Source organism: Aspergillus eucalypticola (assembly GCF_003184535.1).
Source record: "Aspergillus eucalypticola CBS 122712 chromosome Unknown BO83scaffold_10, whole genome shotgun sequence".
NCBI classification, from domain to species: domain Eukaryota; kingdom Fungi; phylum Ascomycota; class Eurotiomycetes; order Eurotiales; family Aspergillaceae; genus Aspergillus; species Aspergillus eucalypticola.
In genome coordinates this window covers 1016128-1040652 of record NW_020290284.1, presented here as the reverse complement: position 1 = coordinate 1040652, position 24525 = coordinate 1016128, and the positions used below count along the sequence as shown (strand labels likewise).

General features: G+C 48.8%; 9 protein-coding genes across 9 annotated transcripts; 5 read left to right on the top strand and 4 right to left on the bottom strand.

Moving 5' to 3' along the window:
- Positions 1-257: 257 nt before the first annotated feature.
- Positions 258-485, top strand: BO83DRAFT_426568 (uncharacterized protein; the record flags this gene model as incomplete). Its single annotated transcript, XM_025535291.1, has 2 exons — positions 258-415; positions 473-485. The coding sequence occupies 2 exons, from the start codon at positions 258-260 to the stop codon at positions 483-485; spliced, it is 171 nt and encodes a 56-aa protein (XP_025389082.1).
- A 2148-nt stretch (positions 486-2633) lies between these two features.
- On the top strand, positions 2634-3365 carry BO83DRAFT_426567 (uncharacterized protein; the record flags this gene model as incomplete). Its single annotated transcript, XM_025535290.1, has 1 exon — positions 2634-3365. One exon carries the CDS (start codon positions 2634-2636, stop codon positions 3363-3365), a length of 732 nt encoding a protein of 243 aa, XP_025389081.1.
- A 1259-nt stretch (positions 3366-4624) lies between these two features.
- Positions 4625-6728, bottom strand: BO83DRAFT_444128 (Hsp70 family protein; the record flags this gene model as incomplete). The annotated part of the gene is made up of 8 exons (XM_025536486.1): positions 4625-4857; positions 4914-5019; positions 5082-5244; positions 5297-5832; positions 5933-5977; positions 6042-6052; positions 6078-6575; positions 6674-6728. The coding sequence occupies 8 exons, from the start codon at positions 6726-6728 to the stop codon at positions 4625-4627; spliced, it is 1647 nt and encodes a 548-aa protein (XP_025389080.1).
- An 832-nt stretch (positions 6729-7560) lies between these two features.
- On the top strand, positions 7561-8953 carry BO83DRAFT_444121 (uncharacterized protein; the record flags this gene model as incomplete). The annotated part of the gene is made up of 1 exon (XM_025536485.1): positions 7561-8953. The coding sequence occupies exon 1, from the start codon at positions 7652-7654 to the stop codon at positions 8951-8953; it is 1302 nt and encodes a 433-aa protein (XP_025389079.1). The 5' UTR covers positions 7561-7651.
- Positions 8954-12627: 3674 nt separating this feature from the next.
- Positions 12628-14400, bottom strand: BO83DRAFT_407823 (thiamine pyrophosphate-dependent dehydrogenase E1 component subunit alpha). The gene is made up of 5 exons (XM_025533996.1): positions 14237-14400; positions 13987-14174; positions 13870-13931; positions 13605-13814; positions 12628-13553 (listed from the first exon to the last, which is right to left on the bottom strand). The coding sequence occupies exons 1-5, from the start codon at positions 14338-14340 to the stop codon at positions 12783-12785; spliced, it is 1335 nt and encodes a 444-aa protein (XP_025389078.1). The 5' UTR covers positions 14341-14400; the 3' UTR covers positions 12628-12782.
- Positions 14401-15148: 748 nt separating this feature from the next.
- Positions 15149-16874, top strand: BO83DRAFT_377989 (putative biotin-dependent 2-oxo acid dehydrogenases acyltransferase). Its single transcript, XM_025531140.1, has 3 exons — positions 15149-15458; positions 15513-15584; positions 15648-16874. Exons 1-3 carry the CDS (start codon positions 15273-15275, stop codon positions 16716-16718), a joined length of 1329 nt encoding a protein of 442 aa, XP_025389077.1. The 5' UTR covers positions 15149-15272; the 3' UTR covers positions 16719-16874.
- Positions 16875-17719: 845 nt separating this feature from the next.
- dot1 (histone methyltransferase DOT1) lies at positions 17720-19531 on the bottom strand. The gene has a single exon (XM_025526633.1). It carries the CDS (start codon positions 19340-19342, stop codon positions 17837-17839), a length of 1506 nt encoding a protein of 501 aa, XP_025389076.1. The 5' UTR covers positions 19343-19531; the 3' UTR covers positions 17720-17836.
- A 243-nt stretch (positions 19532-19774) lies between these two features.
- BO83DRAFT_336800 (putative mitochondrial inner membrane protease subunit Imp2) lies at positions 19775-20944 on the top strand. The gene is made up of 2 exons (XM_025528460.1): positions 19775-20452; positions 20527-20944. The coding sequence occupies exons 1-2, from the start codon at positions 20013-20015 to the stop codon at positions 20897-20899; spliced, it is 813 nt and encodes a 270-aa protein (XP_025389075.1). The 5' UTR covers positions 19775-20012; the 3' UTR covers positions 20900-20944.
- A 74-nt stretch (positions 20945-21018) lies between these two features.
- On the bottom strand, positions 21019-24493 carry BO83DRAFT_336796 (PH domain protein). Its single transcript, XM_025528459.1, has 3 exons — positions 24297-24493; positions 21673-24240; positions 21019-21619 (listed from the first exon to the last, which is right to left on the bottom strand). Exons 1-3 carry the CDS (start codon positions 24375-24377, stop codon positions 21068-21070), a joined length of 3201 nt encoding a protein of 1066 aa, XP_025389074.1. The 5' UTR covers positions 24378-24493; the 3' UTR covers positions 21019-21067.
- Positions 24494-24525: the final 32 nt, after the last annotated feature.

Genomic DNA, 24525 nt, shown 5'->3' with positions numbered 1-24525 from the left:
ACACAACTCATATCAATTATAAATAATTACTTAACTACAGAGACAAGCTCGCACAGACATTTATATACAGACCAGTAATTATCAGTACTATAATACAGACTAAACATCCCGTCTCTATTTTCTGTACCCAAACTGACTCCTAGTCCGACCTTGTTATACCTGATATGACAGACACGCGCGCACCAGCCGCCAAACCAATAACTATAAACCCGCCTGCGAATACTCTACCGCCTAACATAGCAACCAGAACCGTTCACATGGCGAATATAACCGCACATAATGTTTATCCAGTACCTGCTGCTCCGGCACCTGCTGCTCCAGTACCTCCTGCTGCTCCAGCACCTCCTACTGCTCTGATACCTCCTGCTGCTCCGGCACCTCCTGCTGCTCCGGCGCCCAGGACAGCCGCAGCACCGTTAGTACTTGACAGTAACTAGTCAGATGCCCTAGTCCGCATAATTGAGCGCTCCAGTCGCCTCCAGTAAGACCTCCGCGACATCACATCATGTATAGGACAACTGTCGCGCGAATATGAGACCTTAGTAAGAGAGATACACCGTCTATGACTGCTCGGCCACCTGGAGGAAGTCTGCATGCACGTTATTACTCAGCACACAAATGATCCGGATAGTGTGGCAGCCGTTCAGCAGGCTATGTATACTGCAATCAACCTACTCAATACTTAAAACAACGCGAGCAATCTTTAAGCAAACATAAACCAAGCAAACAATCCTCAAGCAAACATAAACCAAGCAAACAATCCTCAAGCAAACGCGAACCAGCCAGGCCAACAGCCATAACAGCATCAGGACGTCGCCTTCCCGAAAGAGAGTATTTGCAGCGGGCACACAGTGCCTTCCTCATTCGTCCATTAGTTGCATTACATCTTCTACGAGACCCTAGATAGTTAAAATTGAAGATCATCATCTGCTTTGCCTACATTTGCTCCTCCTACGTCCGATTAGAGATAGATCCTAGACCCGTTCGCTCCAGTACGGAGCAGCTGTTGTCACTGTGCGTGCGTTGCAGCGCAATAAGCTTAAGTGATTGTTTCTTCCAGTTGCACGCAAAGAAAGAAAGCACTGACACTGACGATAAATGGATCCTTGTTTCCAGAAGATCATTGCAGATTAGAATGATAGCGAACGTTCATGGCGGACGTTCCAAATACGTCATCTCTGAATGGAATGCGCCAGGTAAGATCTACTTGTGCTATGATGTCTTCGCTCACGCCCGCCAACAGTGGCTCCGAACATGTTTCCCTTTGGCAAGAACAGTTCCATATTCCATATATCTCGTTGCACGGCAATCTCAGCTGAGTCTTCCGTGAAAGCTCTTCTCGCGTAATGACATAATATCGACCTGTGAACTGACACGCCATACTTGAAAACAGTTGGGCAAACTTCGTTATCAGCAGCCTCACTGAGATGCAATTGATAGGACACAAAAAGTATTTTGACTTGCTGTCACGGAGGAGGAATCTGCTTGAGAATATTCAGTCAACCTACAAACGAAGGACTGCGCAGGGCTGTATCCATGCAACATCTCGGTCTTCGATATTCACACGAAGGCGCGGCTTCCATTACGATGGCCCAGTCAGGCTGAGCATATGGGCTTTTACAAGGATCTGAAAGCTCGTGGTTGAGGAGAACCATGTCTCTAGAGCATGATAATGTGAACTATCGAGAACACGTTCGTCGTGCGCCTCAAGTCTAATGTTTGTCCGGGTCTTCAAAGACTGTACTCCTGCCAGGTTCACATATACATGCGCTGGGATTGCGGAAGAGTGTACTATGTTCTTGAAGTATGCTCTCCCTGCGTCTTCAACCGAATAATTATGAAACAAGGTGGCAATAAACCACGGCATTCTCCAATCTCAAAATCATGCATGATGCTTCCTGCGCCGCGGACGTTGGCACATGCACAGAATAAGGCACCACAGGGGCCACACTGGAATGTCTAGCCAGTCGCAAATCCTAATGGCCATGACCTGTCAATGCCCTTACGCAGCCCCTTCCATAGAATAACACTGAAAAAGATGCAATTTTTATTATGGTAGCTTCCGGCAACATAAGGACCAAGTGAGCGAGCCCAGGAGAAGTATTCCGGCTTTGCACAGCCACTGTTGCTATTCTTCCATGTGGTATATTCAACCCAATGACTCCTATGGCTGCCGGTGACGATATCACTACGCTTATAGTCCCTGGCAGGAACCGAAGCGGCCAAATTAGTTGCCGAGTCAGTATGTCGTCAAAGTCTATATTAAGCCTTTGAATCATAATGATCCGTGGAAAGGAAAATTCTGTGAGTTGGAGAACTATATCATCTATTCTCAATTTCTATTGTTCTGATTGCCGAGTATACCTTCTACAAGTTTAAACATTCTATTCGACACTCATCATCTGAAAGTTTCGACCTACTGATCTACTATACTAGCAAGTATATTGCTTCATACTGCACCCACACAACTATCTATATCATCAGATAATCCACTGGAGACCATACAACCTACTAAATTTCCGCCAGAAACATCTCAGACGCTGAATTCCCTAAAGAGCTTCTTTGTACAGGAAACTCGACTCTCCCTCCACCTACTCAACTAAACATCAGTATCCATCTCAAAAATCTACAAGATGGCTCCTATCCTTTTATACAACAATCTCCACCACCCCTTCAAGTTTTTGGATCGCATCATCCATTTTCGCAAGGGCAAGGATAAGGGCAAAACCAGAGCCCAGCACGATTTATCATCAGCTCTAACACGACTTTTCGCCAACACTGAAGAGGATGAAAATGAAGAATTGTCTATCTCTCACATCACGGATTCTACTTCTCAAATTCTGGTCGAAGACCAAGATCCAGCCCTCAATACCCTCCTCCACACACTCTCCTTTACCACAACTACCAGCACGTCCGACAGCCCTACTCTTCTTCCACTTCTTGCTTCTGCCCTCGACACTCTATCGACCTACACCCAGAACCACAAAGTCAACACTCTTTCAATCTATACCTCCCTCTTGCGTCATCTTGACACCTATATCGGCTATCTCATTTGGGATCATGAGATCCTTCTCACAGATGCAGAGATTATCTTTGCTGCCTCCACGAGCCCAACTTCCGAACACCGACACAACATCATTCTCCAGCTGGAAGCTGCCTATGTCTCAAACTACGAGACATGCAAGACGCTAATAAACCGTCTCAATCAACTAGTTAATATAGAGATGATTGAACATGCAGATTGGCTATTCCCTCGCCAGACTGGCTGGGTAGGGGTAAGGAGAGAAGTTATAAGGCTTGAAAAGTCTCTGAAAGAAATCAGATGGGCTGGCAAGTTGGAAGAAGTTAATTACGTGGATTACTAAATCCTTCATGCCCAACTTCTCTTCCTCTACTGCCCTTCCCGCTATACCTCTACCTTCCAACGGAACCACTCTCTCTTTCTATGCATCTTAAGACCCAACCCTTCCTCCTTTATTTATCTCTTCCTCTATTATCCTTTATATTACTACCGCAGTTGAGCGAGCCATATACTGGCTATCTCAGGGCGGGTGGTGGGAGCCTTCTTATTACCTGTCTCTATCTTCATCTGTCCTTTTCTTTCCTTTTTTTTTTCCATTTCTTTTCTCCTCCTTTCCTTCTTCATTTTGTTACTACCTCAAGTTGGGAGAGCCACATGCTGGCTTTTTCAGGGTGGGTGGTGGGAAATGCTTGTACCTTTCTTTTCTTCTTTCCTTATACTCTCCCGTTTCAAGTTGAATTTGTTCAATTACCTATCCTGTTGCGCGATACCCATGTATTTATTTATATTGACACATCGATTGCCGAGATATCTTAAAACACATATACAGAGTACAGTTCACGCCTGGATAACTACCTCCTTATACCAAAGGCATTTGATAAAAGACGAGTACACAATGTCCCGGTCACTCAACGATATATTCTTCAGCAGCTGCACTAGCAATGATAACAGCCATATTAAGCTGACATGCTACATAGAGAATGAACGTGGTATGATACAAAGAAGAATCATGGGGCTCGGCCAAGCCCTGGGTGTTGTCGTGGTGTATTGAGTGAGCCGGCGTAGCTGAAGACGCTTAAAAATGGTTGATGGTCTCTATTTGTTGAAGGCCCGGGCTTGGCAGCTGTGCACAGATATGAAACAATTGCGTGAGAGGTGTGACTTTAAAAGAACTCCAGAATGGCTCGGGGTTGATCATGGATTTACCGGCACTGGGATTAAGTTAAGGTCCATGCTGCAAAAGAAGGGGGTATGGGGCGACAGAAGAGAATTACGCAAATAATGGATGCTTCAGAGTAGTCCAAGATCATACAGTGCATGCTATTGCTTCTGGTTAAAGGAAGTTACTTCATTCTGGATACATAGATGATAATGAAAACGCTCCTGAAAGGGGAAAGTAGGCATTATACATCAGAAATAGAGAGTGAAAAAAGAAAAAAAAATAAGAAGATAAAAAATGAAAAATAAAAAATAAAAGAAAAAAGAGGGGGGGGGGGGGGAGGGGGAGAATACAGATATAACGACAGAAAAAGAGCGCATCTTGGTGTGTGAACCGATATAAGCAAAGAAAACAGTTTTATCAAGAGTATTGTCTAGACCCTTTCAATGCCATGGTGACATATCTGTTACCATATGGTCCGCGGTGCCTACCTCCACCCACTCTTTGTCCGTTCGAATGCTCAACTTCCACCTCATACGCTCACGGACATCTTTGTAAACCGTCCACGATGCCAAGCAGTCATACCAAAAGATTTTCTCGGCACCTGGGGGGTAATACACGCCGCGACGGGCTTCACCGGGAGGATTGAGCTTGAGCTCACCTATTACCTGGACGCCTAAATGGCATTAGTTCGAAGATCCATGTATCTGGGGCCAGAGAGGTGCGACTGACGGTTCGGCATTTGCGTGAAACGACGGATAAGGACTGATTGTACACTTTGCCCAGCCTCCACAGCGAGCCACAAGTGCACTCCTCCCTCATTACTTAATGCGCGGCCCTGCAAGAAGAGAGACAATCAGAAAGAGCAGACCCTGACATGGGATCAGAACCGATGCGTACCGAGTCAATCACACGAAAAGCATGTTTCCTTGGGGGTTCAAGCCCTGTTGCAAGCATTTCGATGACGGGTGCAGCCGATTCGTAACCCCAGATGCTCTGGTACTGCACGTATTCAGAGACTGTACTGCCACGGAGCGTCAACCCGTAGGATACGGCAGTGACACTGCCATGAATAGGTTAGCACCGCAAAATCCGACAAAGAGGAAGAAACCTACGCATCGTTGCCCTGTAGATGGCGCAGAGACGGTCGTTCGTCCTCGTCAATATCCTGCAGGCGGCGTTTGATTTCGTTCCTCAGGTAGACTGACTGACTGAAACCACCCACGAGGACGACGTTGGTCACATTCCACACAGATATGTGGCGCAAAATGGCTTTCAGGATTGGTCTCACAATAGGATCGAATGCTTTGACGAGTGAAGCCCTGGTGAGAGTGAAATGATTGGTTTGCTCGTCAAATTGCTCTGATGGATTGTACTTCCATCTGGTCTTGTACTGCTGGGGAAATGGGAGGTAAACAATCATATCCTCGTTGCCAGAGAAGCCATGCTTGGCGTCAATGGCTGGCTTCCAAGCCATGGAAGCCACCTGGCCCTTTGCGCATGGCAGACCAAGTTCCTTGCGGATGTGACCCATGAGCGATGTCTCTACCAAATGACTGCCGTGCTTCATCGTACTTTGCTCACTTAGCGGATGAAAGAGTAAGTGGTGCGCCTCGTTTGCCGTTGCGGATACGCGAAATGCAGTATAATCCTGATCTTGGTCAGTTCAGGTCATTGATAGTTAAAGTCTCACCGAGAGAAAGGGCTAAAGAGAGGGAGGGTTGGTTGATAAAAGACAATGATGCACTTACGCAGGTCACACCACCTATATCACATACCAACACACGGTCTCCAACCTGGCACAAGGAAGATCAGCCAGTAATCCGGTGGCCATTTATGCGGTCTGATGCTACTGCTTACCTGAGCAAGGCCTTCCTCCTCAAGTTGGTTAGCCACCCCGTATAGCGGCTGCTTTCGCTTCTGAAGTATAAGAAACCTGGTCGTCGCCATTCTCGAAACCAGCCTCCCGAATCGCACTTTGCATCATTATCTCGCCCTCTACCGTCCAGCAGTCAGGCATTGCAAAGTACCAGTCAATGGGGGGGAGTCGGTCGAGCCCAATTTCTTGAGTGACAGTTATATCGGCGATGAATGCCTTACGCAGGGCTTCCAGAAAGTCCTTAATAGCATCCTGAGGTTGAATGGAGTTTCTACCGATTCCGGGCACCTTGGCATTTCCAAATATGTCCAAGTCCATTGACTCCGCTGAAGGGACCCCAGCAACCTGTAACTTTAGCAGGACCAGATGGCTATCTTGTCGACCTACTTCGTAACCCCACGCACGCAGATGATTGGTACCAGGATAATAAGAGACCCAAGTCGGGATGATTGAGTCGCGGCCATTTGGACGCCACTCCTTGATACTCCGGTTGTTCCCGTAATGATATGTCACGACTAAGAAGAGCCTTCAGTCCAGCACCGGGGTGGATAAGGCCAGCGCACGGCGGCAGAGTAAAGGAACAAAGAGGGGAAATAACTTTCCAATCACTCACCGCACTTCGTCACGCCAAAATCAACTCCTGCAACAAGGCGTCGCTGATCAGCCATTGTGCGCAAGGAATCACAAGTTCAGAAACAGTAGGGACAAAGATGATAGACTGCATGGAGAAATAAAGGAGGAAAGAACTAGGGCAAGATTGGAAGTGGTATTTGCTATGATCTGACATGGATTGTCTGGAGCCAGTAACTGCAAGAAGTAGGCTCTGCCCTTTTTATAACCTTGGTCTCTTCAAGTTCTCCTATGCCAGCAGACTACCTATTATTTACTATAAGCCCGATCTAGATCGTCTACCGTGTCTCTGAATCTCTCTCTTTTGCCCGCCCCGCCCCTCGGTCTCCTCTGTGTGGTCGTGTGTGTGTGCACTTGTCTCGGTGCGTAGAACTCTACCTCGTGTCCTGTGACCCACAAGCTTCCTGGAGGAGTACTCCCCGTACAGAGAAGGTTTTTCAGGCATGACTAGGAGAATGATGAAAGCACAGAATAGATAAAATGCCAAAAAACTTGAAAAATAAATGGAAAACCAAAAAGGGAAATACAGTGATATTAAAATCACGAGTGGTTGATGATCATGACGACTCAAAAGATAATAAGACAATATGTTGCCGAAAGGAGATGTAAGAGGTAACACGAGAAAAGGAAAACGCCAGACCAAAAAAAAGGGGGGGGGGAGGGGGGGCAAATAAAAAGAAGGTAAAATTGAAATAACTGGCCTCACAGAGAGCACAGAAGTGGGTAAGAAATTGAAGAAAGAAATAATATCCCAATAAAGAATGCTCAAAATACGAAACCTTAACTGGGCGGAAGGCAGGCGTTCCTGATCTGTCTTTTGACCTCTCTCTGCTTCAATCCTCTTTCCCTATCACTTTTTCTGTTACGTGCAAGTCAAGCCAATATTCTCCCCTACTTACCCCTACAACTTGATTTCCTGTCTCATCATTGTTCTCCTTCACCGGTCATCTGCCTAGCAAACATGGGCAGGACGAAACAGGCCCGACAGCCTCAGCGAAAGAGTGAAGAGCGAAAGCCCTTTCAGGATGACAAGTCTGAAACCCAAAATCGTGTCTACGGCCCCGGTAACTACTTCTTATCACGGGAAGAATACTACGATGTGCTGGCACAATGCAATTTGATGGAGGAGAATGCATGCTCCCAGCGATGCATCCTTGATCTCGTCAGTGCACGGTTCAACCATCTGGACTGCACTATTCGCACATGGACTCACGCATGGACACGTTGTGAATCGATGTCGCACCTTCAATCAGACGAAAAGCAGAACATCATCAATAGTCTTGATGGCTACTGTGTCCAGGAAGACTGGGACAGTATCCACCCTCTCCTTCCACCCGGAACCCGCGCGAATATGGGCCCGGTCTTAGGCGCTACAATGCTTTACCAATTCATCTTCTCTAAACTCATCGACTCTCCTTTCTGGTTTTTAGATGGAAAGATAAGCCCCACAGATGTTGATGGTGACCCGCAGTTTCACCTTCGTCTTCAATATTTGTACGAGAGAATCCGGGAAGCTTCTGTCTACAAGGCAGCCTGGTGGAAATCAGTCACTATCGGCGAGTGCAATGCCCGCAGCGCCTTCGATAACAATCCTGCCAATACAGGGCTGGCACAGGGTACCGCGGTTCAACGTAAAGCAACGGTGGAATCATTGACCGATGAGCTGCTTGGATGCCGGGTTTTTCAACTTCTTCTTCGTCCATTGGAGTATAAGGAGGATGTATCTCTTCGTCATGAACAGCTTCACCGAATTCTCCACGACGCTGTTAATACGATTCTCTACACTGAGGGAGGGATGTTCGGCAATACTACAATAGAACGGCTTCCGGATCTTCCTGTCTTCGTCCACGAGTCAGACAGAATGACATCCCATATGCATCACTTCACCAGCCCTCAGAATACTCCGAGTTTTGCGGCTTTAGATGGGGGTCGGACCCTGATAGTTACTCGCCCGGGCCTCGTTTACTCACAGATGCAAGCTCTGGGTCACGGTCGTATCTTCCCTCCTGAGCGAGTGGTCAAGGCGGAGGTGTTAGCGGAAGTGAAAAGGCCAACGAAGGAGAGGGTGTACCGGAAAGGGTCAACATCCGGTGTTGCGAAACCGACAAAAGGGAGAAGGGCCCAAAGAGCAAAGAAGCTCAGCGCCAGTCCCAGTGCAGCTGATGCCAAAGATGACACCGGGGAACACGGAGAAGACAGGGAGGAAAGCGTACCTCTCGGGAAGCAGATTCCGCCGCGGAGGAAGACATTCTGGCGTCAGTGAGCAATATATGCCTTTAGTTTCTCTATCAATTGTTCGGTAATTGCTGTTTTATTTTTATTTTTATTGATTTTTATTTATTTTTATTGGTTTTTTTTTTTTCCGTTTTGCTTCTCATGTATCCGTTGCAGGAGAGTTTTTTGAGATGTGATAAGCTTGCAGGTAATGGATCGTTGGATATAATTTCATGCTACTGTCTCGAAATATATCGCTCATTTACTTCATCGTATACTGTGGTTTAGATCAAGTCGAGCTCTAGAACTCTAAAGCATCATATGTGGATACAGGTATGTAGAACTACCATTGTTATGCTTCCTGTCGTTCCCTATGATGAGCACTGCTAAACCCCCCGTGAACGTCATGGGGTTAACCCGAGCGTTTCGCTTAGATGTCGCGACGAACAGTTAGGTGTGGGTCTTGCGAGGACTGATTGTTTGTTTGATAATAATAATTATCATTAAAAGGTGTTTATTGCCGAGAAAAACTTTCCAACTGGACGATGCCTATCATACCATTGACTAACACAGTCCTATCAGAAAACCAGCATTCCATCTTCATGCTTGTAAAACCTTCTTTTCTCCTTCTGCTCTCTCTTTCCTGACTGGAATTCTATATCCGCTTTATTGCAGTAATACCATAGTTATTTAGCTAGTATCGGATGACTAAACCGACATAAGTTACGAATAACTAACTAACTACCACTAATCGCTCGTCAGCACGAGAAGTATTGCCCGACTCAGATAGGGCTGTTACTTTACAGGCACCCGGACCCACTGAATACTCATATCGGAGAATTTTCGTCTTCAATAAACCGAAGTATTCCTATAACCTTACCAGATCTGAGAAACATTGTTGCTGTCTTTTGATCGAATGAAATACTCTATCTTCTAGGAATTAATAAGCGGGAAACCGGGCGAGTGCCTCTCCGGTGCCTATGACGTGTTGACCCGGTTTCAGATTTGCCGTCTATCCATCCATTCATCCATCAATCCAGAATCTATACTAGGAGTGACGCTAGCGACGGGAAATATGCCCATATGAGCCGTCGGAAAGGCTAAGGGAAAAACCAGCGGGCTTTTCTCAAGCACAGTTGTGGAAATGTACAAACCGACCGTGTCAGGAGGGAATGAGCGAGATAGAAAGAGAGAGAGAGATATATATATAGATAGACTCCAGGCTTCAGACTAATGAATGCTCCTTCTCCCAGGAAGGGGGCATTAAGATGAAATAAGGTGGCTGACGCCCCCGTCTGATGCTCCGTCTCCAGATGCTGAAGGAGAATATGCTTTTACTCTCTGAGTTGGGGTCATTTGAATCAGGGGATTGTAATCGTCAGATTTGCAACAGCTGCACCTCCCGAGCAGGGTTGATAAAAACAAAACAAAACAAAAGTCAACACCTATTCGCATGGCGTGCTTATACGGACAGATTTGGAAGCATTCCAGGTTCAAACACGGCAGAAATATCAACAGGAATCGTAATAGCGGTGATCAGGAGAAATGACAGCTGCCATGGATCGACGGCATGGCGGACACCATGGTTGCTGATCTATAAGATTCTATGCATTTACCTCCTCCAGAGTATCCATACCCAGCTCTTACATCGTTCAATACTTCTGAGACCTATACGAGGAGCGTGGAAACCTTCTCCTTCTGCTCAAGTCTGCTCACCGTTTTCCCTATTCGGTCCCGTTCATCTGGAGGCCTAGGGCTTCTTCCAAACATTGCTGGATGACGAAGAACCATTCGATCTATCACACGGAAGCCCAGGCCAGCCAACACGAAGTAGCACAAACTCCTGTCAAACCTTGTCGGGACGGGAAGCTGCTTGGTCATGATGCTACAGTCCGGTGAAACCCGCGATACCAATGAATGAGTGTGGCGTCTGCCTCATACACTTCCCAAGGCCCCCAGAGATAAACATGCCTTTTGGCCTGTATTTTGAGGGCACCCCCCAAGTAAGCCAGTAACATCGCTATAACTCTTCTTTTGCTACCGTTTCCCGGACGTTAATGAGCCCGAAATCGTGGCGTCCCTCCCGTACTCGCCTTCCCAGTTCAAAGAAAGTCTAGCGGACCAACAATTTCCCATGCAGAAGTGAGACTGTAAACCAGGCACAACCAAGTAACCAGATACTCCGTAATGTTTGCTTTCTGGAAACAAGCCTGTATTGTTTGTCGCAGCTCGATCTAGAGTGGCATATCCGGCCATCAAGCCTGCCATGTTCTATTGACCCCGACAGTGTGCAAGCTAGACGGTGAATTAAACAGAAAAGTCGACTTTGAAGAGTAAGATCTAGGGATGGGAAGTGATCAGAGGTCTGGTCTCATTCAGTGTATGTCTGCTTACACTCACCCAGCCACCCTATCTTCCGTGCCCAGCGCCCACAACTTCACAATCATGAGCTTTTTGCCCTTTTGTCTCTGCATTTAGCCATAATGACTCCATCAGTTCAGGCTCTTCAGGATAGACTATGTCAGGCCGTCATCCATAGTCTGTTGCACCCCCTTGGCTTTCCCTTCCCCGCCGTTGCTGCCTGCGTGACGGTGGCATCAACAGCTTTACCAGGTTGAGTACATCCTTCCAGTACTCATATCAATTTGGTCTCACAACTATCGAAGAACCAAGGGGGAAATCAACATCACAATACGCCCCTTCGCAACCGCTACTTTACCAGAGTTTCCTCAGCAATTCCCACCTACCGGAACCGACGTTATCTCTAGACAGCTACACTTGTCGCATGCCACATCGATCTCGTCATGTCGGCCACGCCTTCCCTCCCCCATCTTATAGATGAACCATGTATCCATCCATGGGTTAGCCACGTGGATTCAGCCTCTCACCTCGATTTTTGACCTTTACAGTACCATCTTCCTTCTCCTGCATGTCTGCCAGGAGCAGACGGCTTACAGCACTTTTTTTCCTGAAAATTCTCTGGTTTGATCACATCATCTGATGACTCACCCTCATAGAACGTCAGTCGTGCCTTAAAATCCATCCTATCGACTCTGATGAATGAGATACCCCGGGGAGGTGGAAAAGCCAGCCACGTTCATGGTTGAATGTCATGGGACTTTGGAAGGGCAACGCCGCAGATTCTGTTCGTGAGGGCTGGTCATTCCGCTGGTTTCGAGCTTGAAAGGGGCTCGGAAAGTCTCTGTACATATGTAGACATATAGGCGATTAGATGAGGATTACTGCTGAAGTACCTTTGTGTTTGCATCTGGTTGGCTGGTCGTCCGGGAGATTGTCGCTGGTTCTAGTCGATGGCGCGGCAGACTTATCAAACTGTTTCATCATTTACCACTTCGAATAATAGTAGTAAGCAACGTCAGATAGAAACTGAGCTTAGTTGGTTGCCTGGACAACTTTTTACCTGGTATTGTATCTTGATGACATATATTTAGTGCAGCGAAGTGCATTCTGGTATCTTCTGTATCTGACGGCGGGCCGAGGCCTCATTCTTCCTTCGGAGTAGATGCGCCCTCCTGCAATGTCTGAGGTAGGTGCCGACGAGCCGCACCGGGGAGGAAAAGGTTCCCCTATTTGATCGTGCGCCCGGAAAGGTGGCAGCGTGGTAGTGCATCAGGTGCAGCCCGAAAACTTATGTGACCATCCTAACTACTTCGTACTGTGCCCAAAGGCCGCCTTGCGCCATGTGTGATCTCTTGGTGAGTAGTAGACATTCGTTTCACAAATTGTATGATGGAGAAGCTTAATGAAGCTTCCTCTATATGCTGATCAGGCGTTACGGCTATAAACATAGAAGAAAGCTAGCTACGTAGGTTCCTCATGAGCTGGGCTGACAAGAAGCGTCGACCGGGACCACAGGTCTATCGTAATCCATTCACTCCATCTTGGAACTGATGCAAGTCATATTCCTCAGGATATGTCTCCAGTATTCTCTTCAGCTCCTTCATCTGAGCCTCCGCCTCCTCCGTCAATTCGTCGTAGACCCCCTCAAATGCTTCCCTCAACGGAGGCTTCTTCTCCCGCTCTGCCTCTCCAAACTCTCTGAGCACCTCCTTCCGAATCTTATCACGCGTTTCACGTTCTAAATCCTCGCTCCAGTGACCCTCATTTTCCAACCACTTCCGCAACCGGATAATCGGGTTATCGCGACGTTTCCAGTCCTCGACTTCTACCCTTGCCCGATACGCAAAGCTATCATCACTGGTGCTGTGATGCGAGACACGGTAGCTCATTGCTTCGATGAGGACAGGTTTACCTCCATCTTGAAGGGCGAGACGACGAGCTTCACGCATTGCCTCGTAGACCGCGAATATGTCGTTACCGTCCACCCGAATGGTGTCAATGCCGTAGCCAACACCACGGCTGGCGATACCATCACCCCTGTATTGTTCTAGTGTAGGGGTAGAAATCGCATATCCATTGTTGCGGCAGATGAATACCACGGGACAGGACCGCGTCGCGGCTATATTCAAGCCGGCGTGGAAGTCGCCTTCGCTAGCGGCTCCTTCGCCGAAATAGCAGGCTACAATTCGCGCCGGGGTATCGGGGTTCTGTAGTGATTGTAACTTTAGAGCGTAGGCAGCTCCGGAGGCTTGAGGAATTTGGGTTGCAAGGGGGGAGGAGATTGTGTGCTGGATATATGGTTAGAAGGCGGTTTGGCGGATCGTGTGGAGGGGACGAACTGTACGGGGATAATTGCAGCCGTAATGTACGGGCATGTTACGGCCTTTACTGTTGTCGAATCTATTCGCAAACAGTTGGCTCATGAAGTCTTTCAGAGTGAAGCCGCGTTGTTGGAAGACGCCTGCTTCGCGGTACTGGGCGAATACTACGTCGTCGGGGGTTAAGGCTGCGGCGGATCCGACGCTGATTCCTTCTTCACCGGCAGATACCTAACGATGTCAGATATTAATATTATTGAGGAGGTGGTGATGGTTCCGAGCATACCATATAGAAGCTCAGTCGACCCTGCCGTTGCGCTTCGAACATGATGACGTCCATGACACTTACTAGATGCCGTCAGATCATGAAGTAGGTAGCATGATAATATGAGATATCCCCAACCTGTCAACATGTTCTTGTACCATGTCAAAATTTCCTCCTTTGGCACATCGATGGACTTGCGCGACTTGTCGACGAGTACTCCGTCGGAGTCCATGACTCGGTACGTAGGGATATTGGACATTTCGGTGGGATTGATGAAGGTCATGTCGGTGGTAAATTTACTATTGATCGCGCCTGGAAATCGGACACTACTATTATCAGCTGTGCTCCATGCTCCCTATGACCGCTCGGTTTATGTGAGTGACCTTACCGATCCGATCCAGGGCGCTGAGATATAGAATTGCTCCATCGCCGTGGAATCTTGGACAGCGGTTGGGATGAGCGCCAAAAGCGCGTTGGCCGCAAAGACTGCATGTTGGAGGTAGTTGCTGGAAAAAAAGGGCCAGCCCTGGGTTTTGGGGATATGTGATGGCCTCTCCTCATGATAGAAGGGCGTTTATTTCTTAACTCGAGGGATGCTGGGAATGCGGAGGCCGGTTGGCGTCGGTCCTTAGAGCGGGTGAATTCCCCACCCGCCGATATCCGAGCCGGGGTAGAAGAGCTTTGGGCTGTGTCCAGCAACTGCGATAAGCGACTTGACAACTCTAAGATAGTGTGTAGATAAGGAACGTTACTTCTCTTCTTTTTTGCTAAACAACCTTAATCGGCCTGGTATTTATTCCACCTGGAACAAGGCATAGTATCACCAAAACCTATTTGAAGACTTGGATTGGGTAGTACTGGATCCCGTTTTAACTTATTCTCTTCGATTTTCTTGATTTGTAAAATCGTCTATTTATCCATATTCTAGATTACTAAGTCGATTTTTATGTTGAATCACTCGTCATACCCTTAACTAGGTATAGCTCGGTCCGCACGTGCCATGTTCAATGGCGGAAGAACCAGCGGCCCGAAGTACTTGGAAATGCGGAGTAACATCACGTGCTATGATGCCAGGCATCGGTTATCATCGGGCGCCGGTGTACCTGGATAACAACCGGGCATTACTTACATACTCCCCTCCCATCATCCATCCTGCAGCCGGAATGCTACATCTAAGTCCCTCCCTCCGTGTAATCTCCCTCTTCTATCTGTTGAAGCCGACACCGGGTTAACTATGAATATTTTGCGCTCAACTGGGAGCTTGTCCCGGGCTTTCCAGCTATGCCCCGGCCAAGGTCCCTGCCAGTGATCCGGTGCCAGGCACGACCTCTTCCTCGTCGAGGATTCCACGCCGCCGCCGCTCTGTGGGGTGTGAAGTCTCAGGTACTGAAGGATGTTGGCGAAGGTAAGATAATTTTGCCCAAATGACCGTCTTTCCACAATCTTTTGGTCATGATACATATATATACCCTTCCTTGTCAATTGTTTACATTACATTTCCCACAGGGATAACGGAGGTCCAAATAATTCAGTGGTATGTCGAGGAGGGCGCATACATTGAAGAGTGGAAACCACTCTGTCAATACCAGTCGGATAAAGCCGTTGATGATGTTAGTTCATGCGTTCTTAGAGACACGCTCTGGAAATTCAGCTAATGGCCATAGATCACCTCGAGATACGAAGGCGTCGTCAAAAAGCTCCATTTCCAAGCAGACGATACGGTACCGACAGGAAAGGTAATAACAACTGCAGTACACCGTAGCATGAGCTGTTCTTGCTAATCGTTCTCTTTCCTATAGGCGCTCTGCGATATAGAAGTTGAGAACGGGAAATATCCGGATGATAACCCGCCGCCTGTTCCAAAGACAGAACCGATAGAACCAGCACCGGCCAGGTCTCCTCCTCTAGAAGCTCCGTCACCACAGCCTACACAAGCTACTACACCTGCACCAGTAAACGGCTTCACAAATAACAAGCCGAGATCACCTCATGCGACATTGGCTACCCCAGCGGTCCGTGGCATGCTGAAGATCCACAATGTGAACATTGAAGATGTACAAGGGACAGGCAAGGATGGGCGCGTCCTCAAGGAAGATGTGCAGCGCTTCATCGCCGAGCGAGACCAAGCACCTTCAACACAGCCCACTGCTCCGGGGATGCAAGAAGAGACCGCGGTCAAATTAACACCAATTCAGAGTCAGATGTTTAAGAACATGACAAACTCCCTCAGCATCCCGCAATTCCTCTACGCTGACGAACTCAACGTTAATAACGTCATGGCTATTAGAAAGAAGCTAGCTAACGACCCTAAAGACCCTCAAAAGATCAGCCTCCTCTCCTTCGTCATCAAAGCCATGTCCCTGGCTTTGAACGACTACCCGCTTCTCAACGCAAAGATCGATACAACCGATCCGGCCAAACCACAATTGATCATGCGGGCAAAACACAACATCGGCGTCGCCATGGACACCCCTCAAGGCTTGTTAGTCCCCAATATCAAAGACGTCGCCGATCGCTCCATCCTAGATATTGCCGCGGAAATCCTACGGTTGAACGCACTCGCGAAAGAAAGAAAGCTCACACCCGCCGACCTCAGCGGTGGCACAATCACTGCCTCTAATATCGGAAACATTGGAGGTACATACGTCGCACCGGTAGTCATACCGAACGAGATGGCCATCCTCGGCATTGGCAAATCCAGAACAGTACCCATCTTTGATGACGCTGGTCAGGTTACAAAAGGCGAGCTCGTAAATTTCAGCTGGAGCGCCGACCATCGCGTGGTGGACGGTGCCACGATGGCCCGGATGGCTAATCGCGTCCGGGAACTCGTCGAGTCACCGGAGCAGATGCTGTTGAACTTGCGATAGCTTATACATAGAGTTAACCCCCTGTCTGATACCTGCATCTGCGGTAGTGATTAGCGCCGGCTCAATGCCACATAGCATAGATGACTGCAAATGAAAACATGTATTTTCGCCCTGCTCGGCTTTGAGCAAGCTGGGTTGTCAGCCATTGATGTCCATACCATACATCCCACGCTTTACATCGTAAAACATAAAAAGCACTCAAATGGCACCAAGGCCATGGTCAAACAACAACGTGATCGAATCTTTGATCGCATCACTAATCCTCGAGTAGCAAGTCGGTGAACTCTCATCTACGTATTAGTGCCAAATTGAGCGAAAATCAAGTTTAAACGCTTCTATAGTCATTTTGGAACAGACCAGCCTGGCCGAACCGACTAAGACGCCCTGCTGCAGCATTTCAAAGGATAATATAGCAGATCAGTTAATTTTGATTTGCTTTGTTAATCTATTCTTCACCCCGCGTCGGCAGATAGCACGCCACGTCGTAGGGCTCTGGAGGTTTCCTCCTGGCTTTTCAGCCAATATAACTCTATATACAACAAACGAGGCCACGGCATCGCAGTCTTTCACTGTTTACAGCATGACGCAGTTCCACAATCACTTCATTGCGACATTACAGCATCAAGTGTTGATGAGCTTGATCTGGTGCTGCTGGCTAGTATGTTCGGTAATCTGATGACTGGAAGGGTTGCTGGCACCAGCCATACTTGTTGTAAAGTATGGTATGACGAACAGGGGGTGCTTCCGAGTGTCGAGTTGATGCATGTCAGTGATGCTATGCTGTCAGAGACGCAGAAGCCAAACAATCTTCAAAAGATGCCATCTATCCACAATGTACCATCGTCTCACGTATCGTTTCTCATCACAGCTTCAAAGGGTCAATAGCAAAAGTGGGCAGATTTATGTACTCATAACGAGAAATACTGAGACCATTCTAGCATGCGCTGATGCAGATGCCTGAACCAGAAACCCTGGTATCACATCCTAAGCCAAGCATCACAAATGCGAAAAGAGGATCAAAGAAGAAAGGAAAAAGAAGTATGAATACAAGAAACCGAAAATAATCGAGCATGGCGGTCGTGAAACAGCAGAAAGCGTTCAGGGTAGGTAGCAACAAATCATTGCATGCTATCTACGAAAGCTTTCAGACGGGAGCTGTCCTTGGTCGCGATGAAGTAGGTACCGCCGACGTCGGTCCAGCTCACACTGTTCGACCAGTAGTTCCTCTGCTTGACCTTCAATAGGTTGATGGGCGAATTGAGATTGCGAGATTGAATTTTGTGTCCCGCGGGCACAAAGGACTTAAGGGATACGATTTGACACCCCTCCTTCATATCCAAGAAGTGGTTAATTAGCTCGTTATTCAATTGCGGGGTGAACGCCTGATTATTGATCAAGATAACATCAGCGCGTTTCAGAACGTCGATAATGCTCTGCTCCTTTAGGAAATCACCCTTAACGAGGTGCGTCTTCCCGGGCGCGATGCCCCATAGCCGACATCGCGACCTAAACTCGGCCTGCTGCAGCTCCGCCAGGTGGGCTGCATTGTTCATCATTTCACAGCCCCAACTCTCACACCCAATCTCAAGCGCCGCCTGGAGGACAACGTTACCGACACCTGAGCCCAGGTCGACGAAAACCTGACCGGACTTTAGCCCAGTCTCCTTGAATATCGTGCTGATGAAGCGCGGAAGAAGTTCTCCGTACACGTTGTCCGTTCCGTTCTCGTACTGGCGAAGAGACTCGACCCGAGGCGAGACGGTGCGCGAGTAAATCTGATTCAGGATCCTTTCCACGTGGGGTAAGTTTAAGCGGCTCGTTGAATCCAGTTTCTTCGCGATGCTGCCATCACGTCTTAACCGCACAATCGCACTATTGTACTCCGCCACGACACTCCGAAAATCCGCTTCTGATGAATGGGCAAGGGCGCGTCGTAGTCGGCGTTTTATTCCAGTCGATTCATTGTTGAATTCGTCTGCCTCTTCGTCGGGGATATAATTCTGTGACACGATGTCGAGGACTTGAACGATATCATCAATGGGCTTGAAATCGTCGTGGTCTCGAGGGACCACAAGGTCGTATCTCTCTGGGGAGGAAGTACTGGGATACTGCAGGAGTAGCTCCGGTAGCGGCTTGGCTGCCCCAAACGCAGGCTTAAAGTTGCTGGACTTCTGGCGCGAGGTAATGTCGGCAGCATGTATCATGGGAAGTGACCGAATGCTATCTTCGGAAAAAGCCTTTAAAGATCGTACGCGCCTAGCCGGGTCTGGCTCTGCGCTGTCGCCTGTCCTAGCCCGTTTGCGCACCTCAAACGAAGAGTCCGTGTCGCTCGCGTCGTCATCGCTCGAAAGTCGTAACTCCGGAGTTTGGCGCTTCCGACTCTGCGCTGGTGTGCCATATCGCCTTTTCGCAGAGGGAGGGTCACGGTCCCTGGAGACGGATCTGCTTGCTGATTGTTGCGCTTTGAGCTGAGCAGGAGGGGTTCGCGAGGAGGAGGGAGCTGGGGTCTGGGAGGTGGATCGCGAGGCAGGGGCGGTTCGCGTCTGAACAACCTTTCGGATCTGAGGCTTCTTCGGTTGTAAAGAAAAGGCGCCTCCTTTCTGGAGGTGGTCGAAAAATCCCATAAGGCAAGATGGGAACGGGAGAATCGTAACTATAGGGGAGCGGGCGGTGAAGGTAAGGACAGGGATGCGCTGGAAAGATATACACAAGAACGGAAAATATAATATATACGGCGAGTAGGATATGTACGACAAGACAACAAAAGGCAAGGGGAATAAGTTAGCAGGGTCTAATGAAAAGAGAGATTCATGCAAGATGCACGCCCGAACCGCAGTGGCACCCACGAAGCGGGAGGCGGAGAAAGTCACTGTCCGATTCCTCCGAGTCACCTGACCCGCCGGTATGTTTACCATCGATTCAAACGTTACTACACAGTACGTACAGTAACTATAAATTATCGGTTTTACAGTTATGCAAACACGCCAAACAGTGCAAACAAGCTCATGATATCGGGAATCGCAATTTAATCCATTATCACCATAATCACCAGTCGAACTCAATACCCATACAATTCAATCCAGCAATTGCGCTTCACCACCTCCCTCAAACACCACACAATCATATACCCACCACTGTCTCTCTCCAATACCGTCTGCGACTCAGCCATTCTCCGTTCACCCTCTCCACGCCCCTCCAAACACCTAGACACCATTCGCCCACCTCCGACTGAACCCCGAGGCCATCAATCGCATCACAACAACTTCCAATTGATTAACATCCAGACCCCTCAAAATGTCCCCACCACACGCACAACCCCCTCGGGCTCCCCCACCGGCCCAAACATCCCGATTCCGAGTCCTACCCCCCGATCTAGCCAAAGCGCGCCGCACCACCCCTCAACCGCAACAGCCACCGCAACAACACCAACGGCCCCGATCCCACCCCCGACCTTCTTTCTTCAGCCACCTCCGCAATAGCTACGCCTCTCTCCCTCGTCCCTTCCGCTTCATGGGCACCCTTCTCCCCCTCATCCCCATCGGCCTCTTCTTCTCCGAGCACGTATGCCAAGTGATGTGGGTACGCGGACCCAGCATGACGCCGTACCTGAATGAAGACTACGACCAAATGCAGACGAAGAGCGATATAGTTCTTGTGAACATGTGGGGTGGGGGTGGATTGTGGCCGTGGGAACGGAAGAGGAGGTTGGAGAGGGGGATGGTGGTTACGTTTCGGTTTGTTTATCCCTGCCCGTGGTGGGTTTCTGTAGTGGTAGTCTTCGCTTTTACTAATGGTACATGTGTGGTAGATCTCCTGCAAACCCCCGTCACATGGCCATAAAGCGCATTATCGGATTACCCGGGGATCAGATCACCACAAGAGAGCCCTGTCTGAAGGAGTCGCAGATTGTGCCGTATAATCATGTATGGTTGGAGGGTGATGCGAAGGATCCGAGGAAGACGCTGGATAGTAATTCGTATGGGCCGGTGAGTATCAGTTTAATTACGGGGAGGGTGATGGCCGTGCTGCATCCACAGTGGAGGTGGTTGGATTGGTCGGGTTGGGAGAATGGGGTGGTGGAAGGTGATGTGGAGCGCAAGTTTGGGGAGGATTATAGACAGGAGGTGCGCGATCGGGTGGTGAAAGAGGCTGTGAAGTTGGAGAGGCCGTTTTTGGAGTGAATGTTATGTGTTATGTGAGGTATTAGTAGTATTTGTCGGTATGCGCTGTACATAGACGGTTGATTTATTTGCTCTGTACATTTACTATTACTATAGAGAAGCATCATGAAGCGGTAGATCTGCCTGCAGAAATTTTATACTATATATTATACTATTTAACATCCCGTGTTACGTGATTATCCGTATATCCTCCGGTTGATCCTCCTGTAAGCGATTGATCTCAGATGCTATACTCAGCACCCAGCGGTCTTTCTCGACGCGACTGCGGGCTTTGAACACAATGGTTCGCCCGTGGACTCCGAGAGTCGACACTTGCTTAATCTTTTGCTTCGTCTGGCCTTTCACTCCATGCTCGCGCGCCCGGAACAGGTTCTTCTTCAGTGGCTGCCAGATGACGAACGTGATCGCCGCATCTTCATCGCTACTTGTGTAGGCATCCGATGAGAGATACACGCGGGGCAGGGCATGATGGCCTGGATGGTTACTGTCGAATGTTTGATTGGTGTATAGAAGGTCTGAGTCTGTCATCAGACCAGAGTATATATAACAGTCTTGGAGATCGATGGCGGTCTCCAAGTTTTGGTGTATATGGGGGACTTCAACGCCGTTGCGCTTTCGGAGGGAGCTGCGGAAGATCAATAGTTTTCCGGCAGTTAGAACAACGTGAGTTTTCTTGAAGGTTGAGTGGCGGCGGGGTTTTCGATATAGATGACCAGATATCTAGGACGTTATGTTAGTCCTGTCGGAGCATAATGGAGCAGCATATTATATACCTTGATTGGGCGACAGTCTGACAGGACGCAGATATTGTGCAGAAGAGGCGACGCTTCCGCCTTCTTGACTTCCCATTTTCTAGCGAACTGGCCCATGATGGATTCCAACTCCTCATCGATCCCCAGAAGTTTGAGGTTGCGTTGCCGGAGAGCCTTAAGTTCAGCTGCATCGGTGGCGATTCTGCACTTCCAGTATTTCACTAAAGCTTCGAGCCGCCTCATCCATTCGTCCTTGGTCACATCATTGTATGCCTGAAAGCGGACCACGAGGTTGTTGTCCAGAAGCATCTCAAAGGTCCTATCGTCATTGAATTGCTGCGTTGCACCGTCATCTCGGCGCGTGTCTCTTGCTTCGGGATTAAATGCTACGTCTGGCCCTGATTCAATGTTCCGATCGGCGGGGCAGCTATCGCGTTGCACATGTCGGACCTCTTGTACCCTGGTGAGATCGATGAATCCATCAGCATGCTCAATATTGTGAATGCTTCGCTGCCGCTGGACGTAGGCTTCTTCGTCATGAGTCCTGATGTGGTCCTTGTTGCCACTTCGCAGCCAAGAGATATCCCCGTCTTGAAGCGGATACGGATCGACATCGTAAGAAATAGGTGATGCATCCAGAATCTGTTGCGTTGAAGGCATTTCAGTACCATCGCGGCATAGTCTCGGAGGCGCTGGGGGTAGTGACCTTGACGGCCTGCAGAAGAACAGATATTGATCCTGGGTGAAAAAGTACAGCCGCTTAAAGAACATCCTGTTCATCCGCTGATGTACACCCCGCTGGGATGTCAGACGCACCAAGAAGCCTTCTACAGGCTGAGGCTCATCTTCTCTCTCGTCATCGTGCTTTATGTAGGTGTGATAATGCTGCCTGGGGCGTAATTCAAGCTCGTGAGTCATGTGCATAGCAAGAGAGCCATACATCTTCTCCTCGTTGGCGCCCAGGATCCATTCCAGGCGATCGTACCGCTTCCAAGCAAGCCCCATGATTTCAGTCTTGGACCACTGTTGTAAGACCTCGGCCCATTCAGGACGATTCTCCAGCATCTTCAAACACCCACGTACTATAGCCATCGCTGGTGATTCTTCCTGAGCTACAGCCCGACTGAGGATTCCAGTACCCTTTCCCTTCGAGTCCAGAGCAGCTTCTAACTGTTCAAAGGGGTTATGGAACACAAGAGATACGCCCAAGTCGGGAACATGGATAGGCAGCGAAGACGGCCGCCGCTTTCCCATTATCTGGCTTAGAAAGGTAAACCATTCCACAGCATGCGTGGAGGACTTTGGCCGAATTATGTAGATCTTAGTCCCACGCTTACAGGGACCCCAGAGCACAATTGCCTTGTCCAGATGCGAATAGAGGTTCACATTCATTTTCTTTCGCCCCAAGGGTATTTGATAATGCGGGGCGACTCGCGTGCCTGTCTTCTGCACTTCAGGTATAACACGGGTCTTGTACATTTGGAGACAGAACGGTGCATCTTCGTCGGAAGCGAGACGGCATGCCACCAGATACTCTCGCCATTGATCCACAACCCTGGTTTCCATCTTCAGACTGTCATTCTCCGAATAGTCGTCTGGAAGCTTTTCCTGCACCGTCTCCTCGAGTCGAACGACCATCTTCTCGGCTTTTATAACCTCCCCTTCTTTCATCTTCCGTCTGTACGGCCATGTTCGTGAAAGTTTAGCATGCGTCCTCGACACTCGAGCCAAGATTCTCTGTTGTTTGTCCAGTAGGTTGTCATCAAGGTTATGCTTGGCTGCCCGTTTCGAGAACGAATGTAAATGGTCCCTCTTCGATCGACGGCGATGTCCGTTCCGGAGGGGCTCCTCTTCTGACGTCTCGACCTGAGGCTCCTGTTGTTCAAGGTTGGTAGACGATGGAGCAGAGAGTCTTCCTTTCCCTTTGGATCTCGAATCTGGTCTTAGCAACGCGGTCGTGGATCCATAGTCACTAGCAGGTACCATGGGGCTTGACTGACTGGCTCCATTTTGGTTAGGTATACTTAGCGTTTGCTTACTTAGTCCCTCCCCGGTCTGATCCAGGTCCATTGTACCGGGCCTGGAGGAGGCTTGACCGGCGTCGATTGGCTCCTGCTCCCTAGCTGTATAATATGCGGAACTCCCATCCTGTCTCCTCATTGACGAGGCCAAGTCGCGTTCACGTTTGTTGTCGCCCGAATCCGAGGGCACAGCTTCCGAATCCGTAGTAACACTGACAATGTCATGATCTTCTTCCAGGGTATAAGGCACAGTACGAAGGCTTTTCCGTGTCGGTGCTTCTGCATCACTGCTCTCTTCCTCCTGATCTCTGTCCGTCCTCTCGTCCTCCGTGGTATCTGTAACCGGCTCCTGTTCCGGTGTCGAATCCTCACGGTCGGTCTCAGGCTCCTCTGAATAATGCGCAATGACCGGGTCCGCTGAGAACGTAACCGTCTTCGACGAATATTTACTGAACTTTATGCGCGTCTTCCACCATGATTTGCGGTGATTCTGCAGCCAACCCTGGGGGATCGGTCCGATGAAGAACCTCCTATTGGTCATGTGTATGTGGTGTGGAGAAGCATGATGCTTCACGGATCAGTGCCATTTCAGAATATTGCCTCGGAACTAATAGAAGAACGTACAAGCTTTTGAGCAGTGTGCGACTCCGGATCTAGACCTTGACACTGGTCCAGGTGAAATGCGACGTGTGGATCAGTGGCCATGTTGTTGTCGCTGACGTCCGGACGTATTCATTTAGCAGAATCCTTTTCCTATTTGCATTGCTGCTAGTGACTGATCCCACAATGAGGTTCTCATTGCGGAGACAGCACTGCTTCGAGCGTCCCCTTTATAAAGTTGCCTGAAACCGAC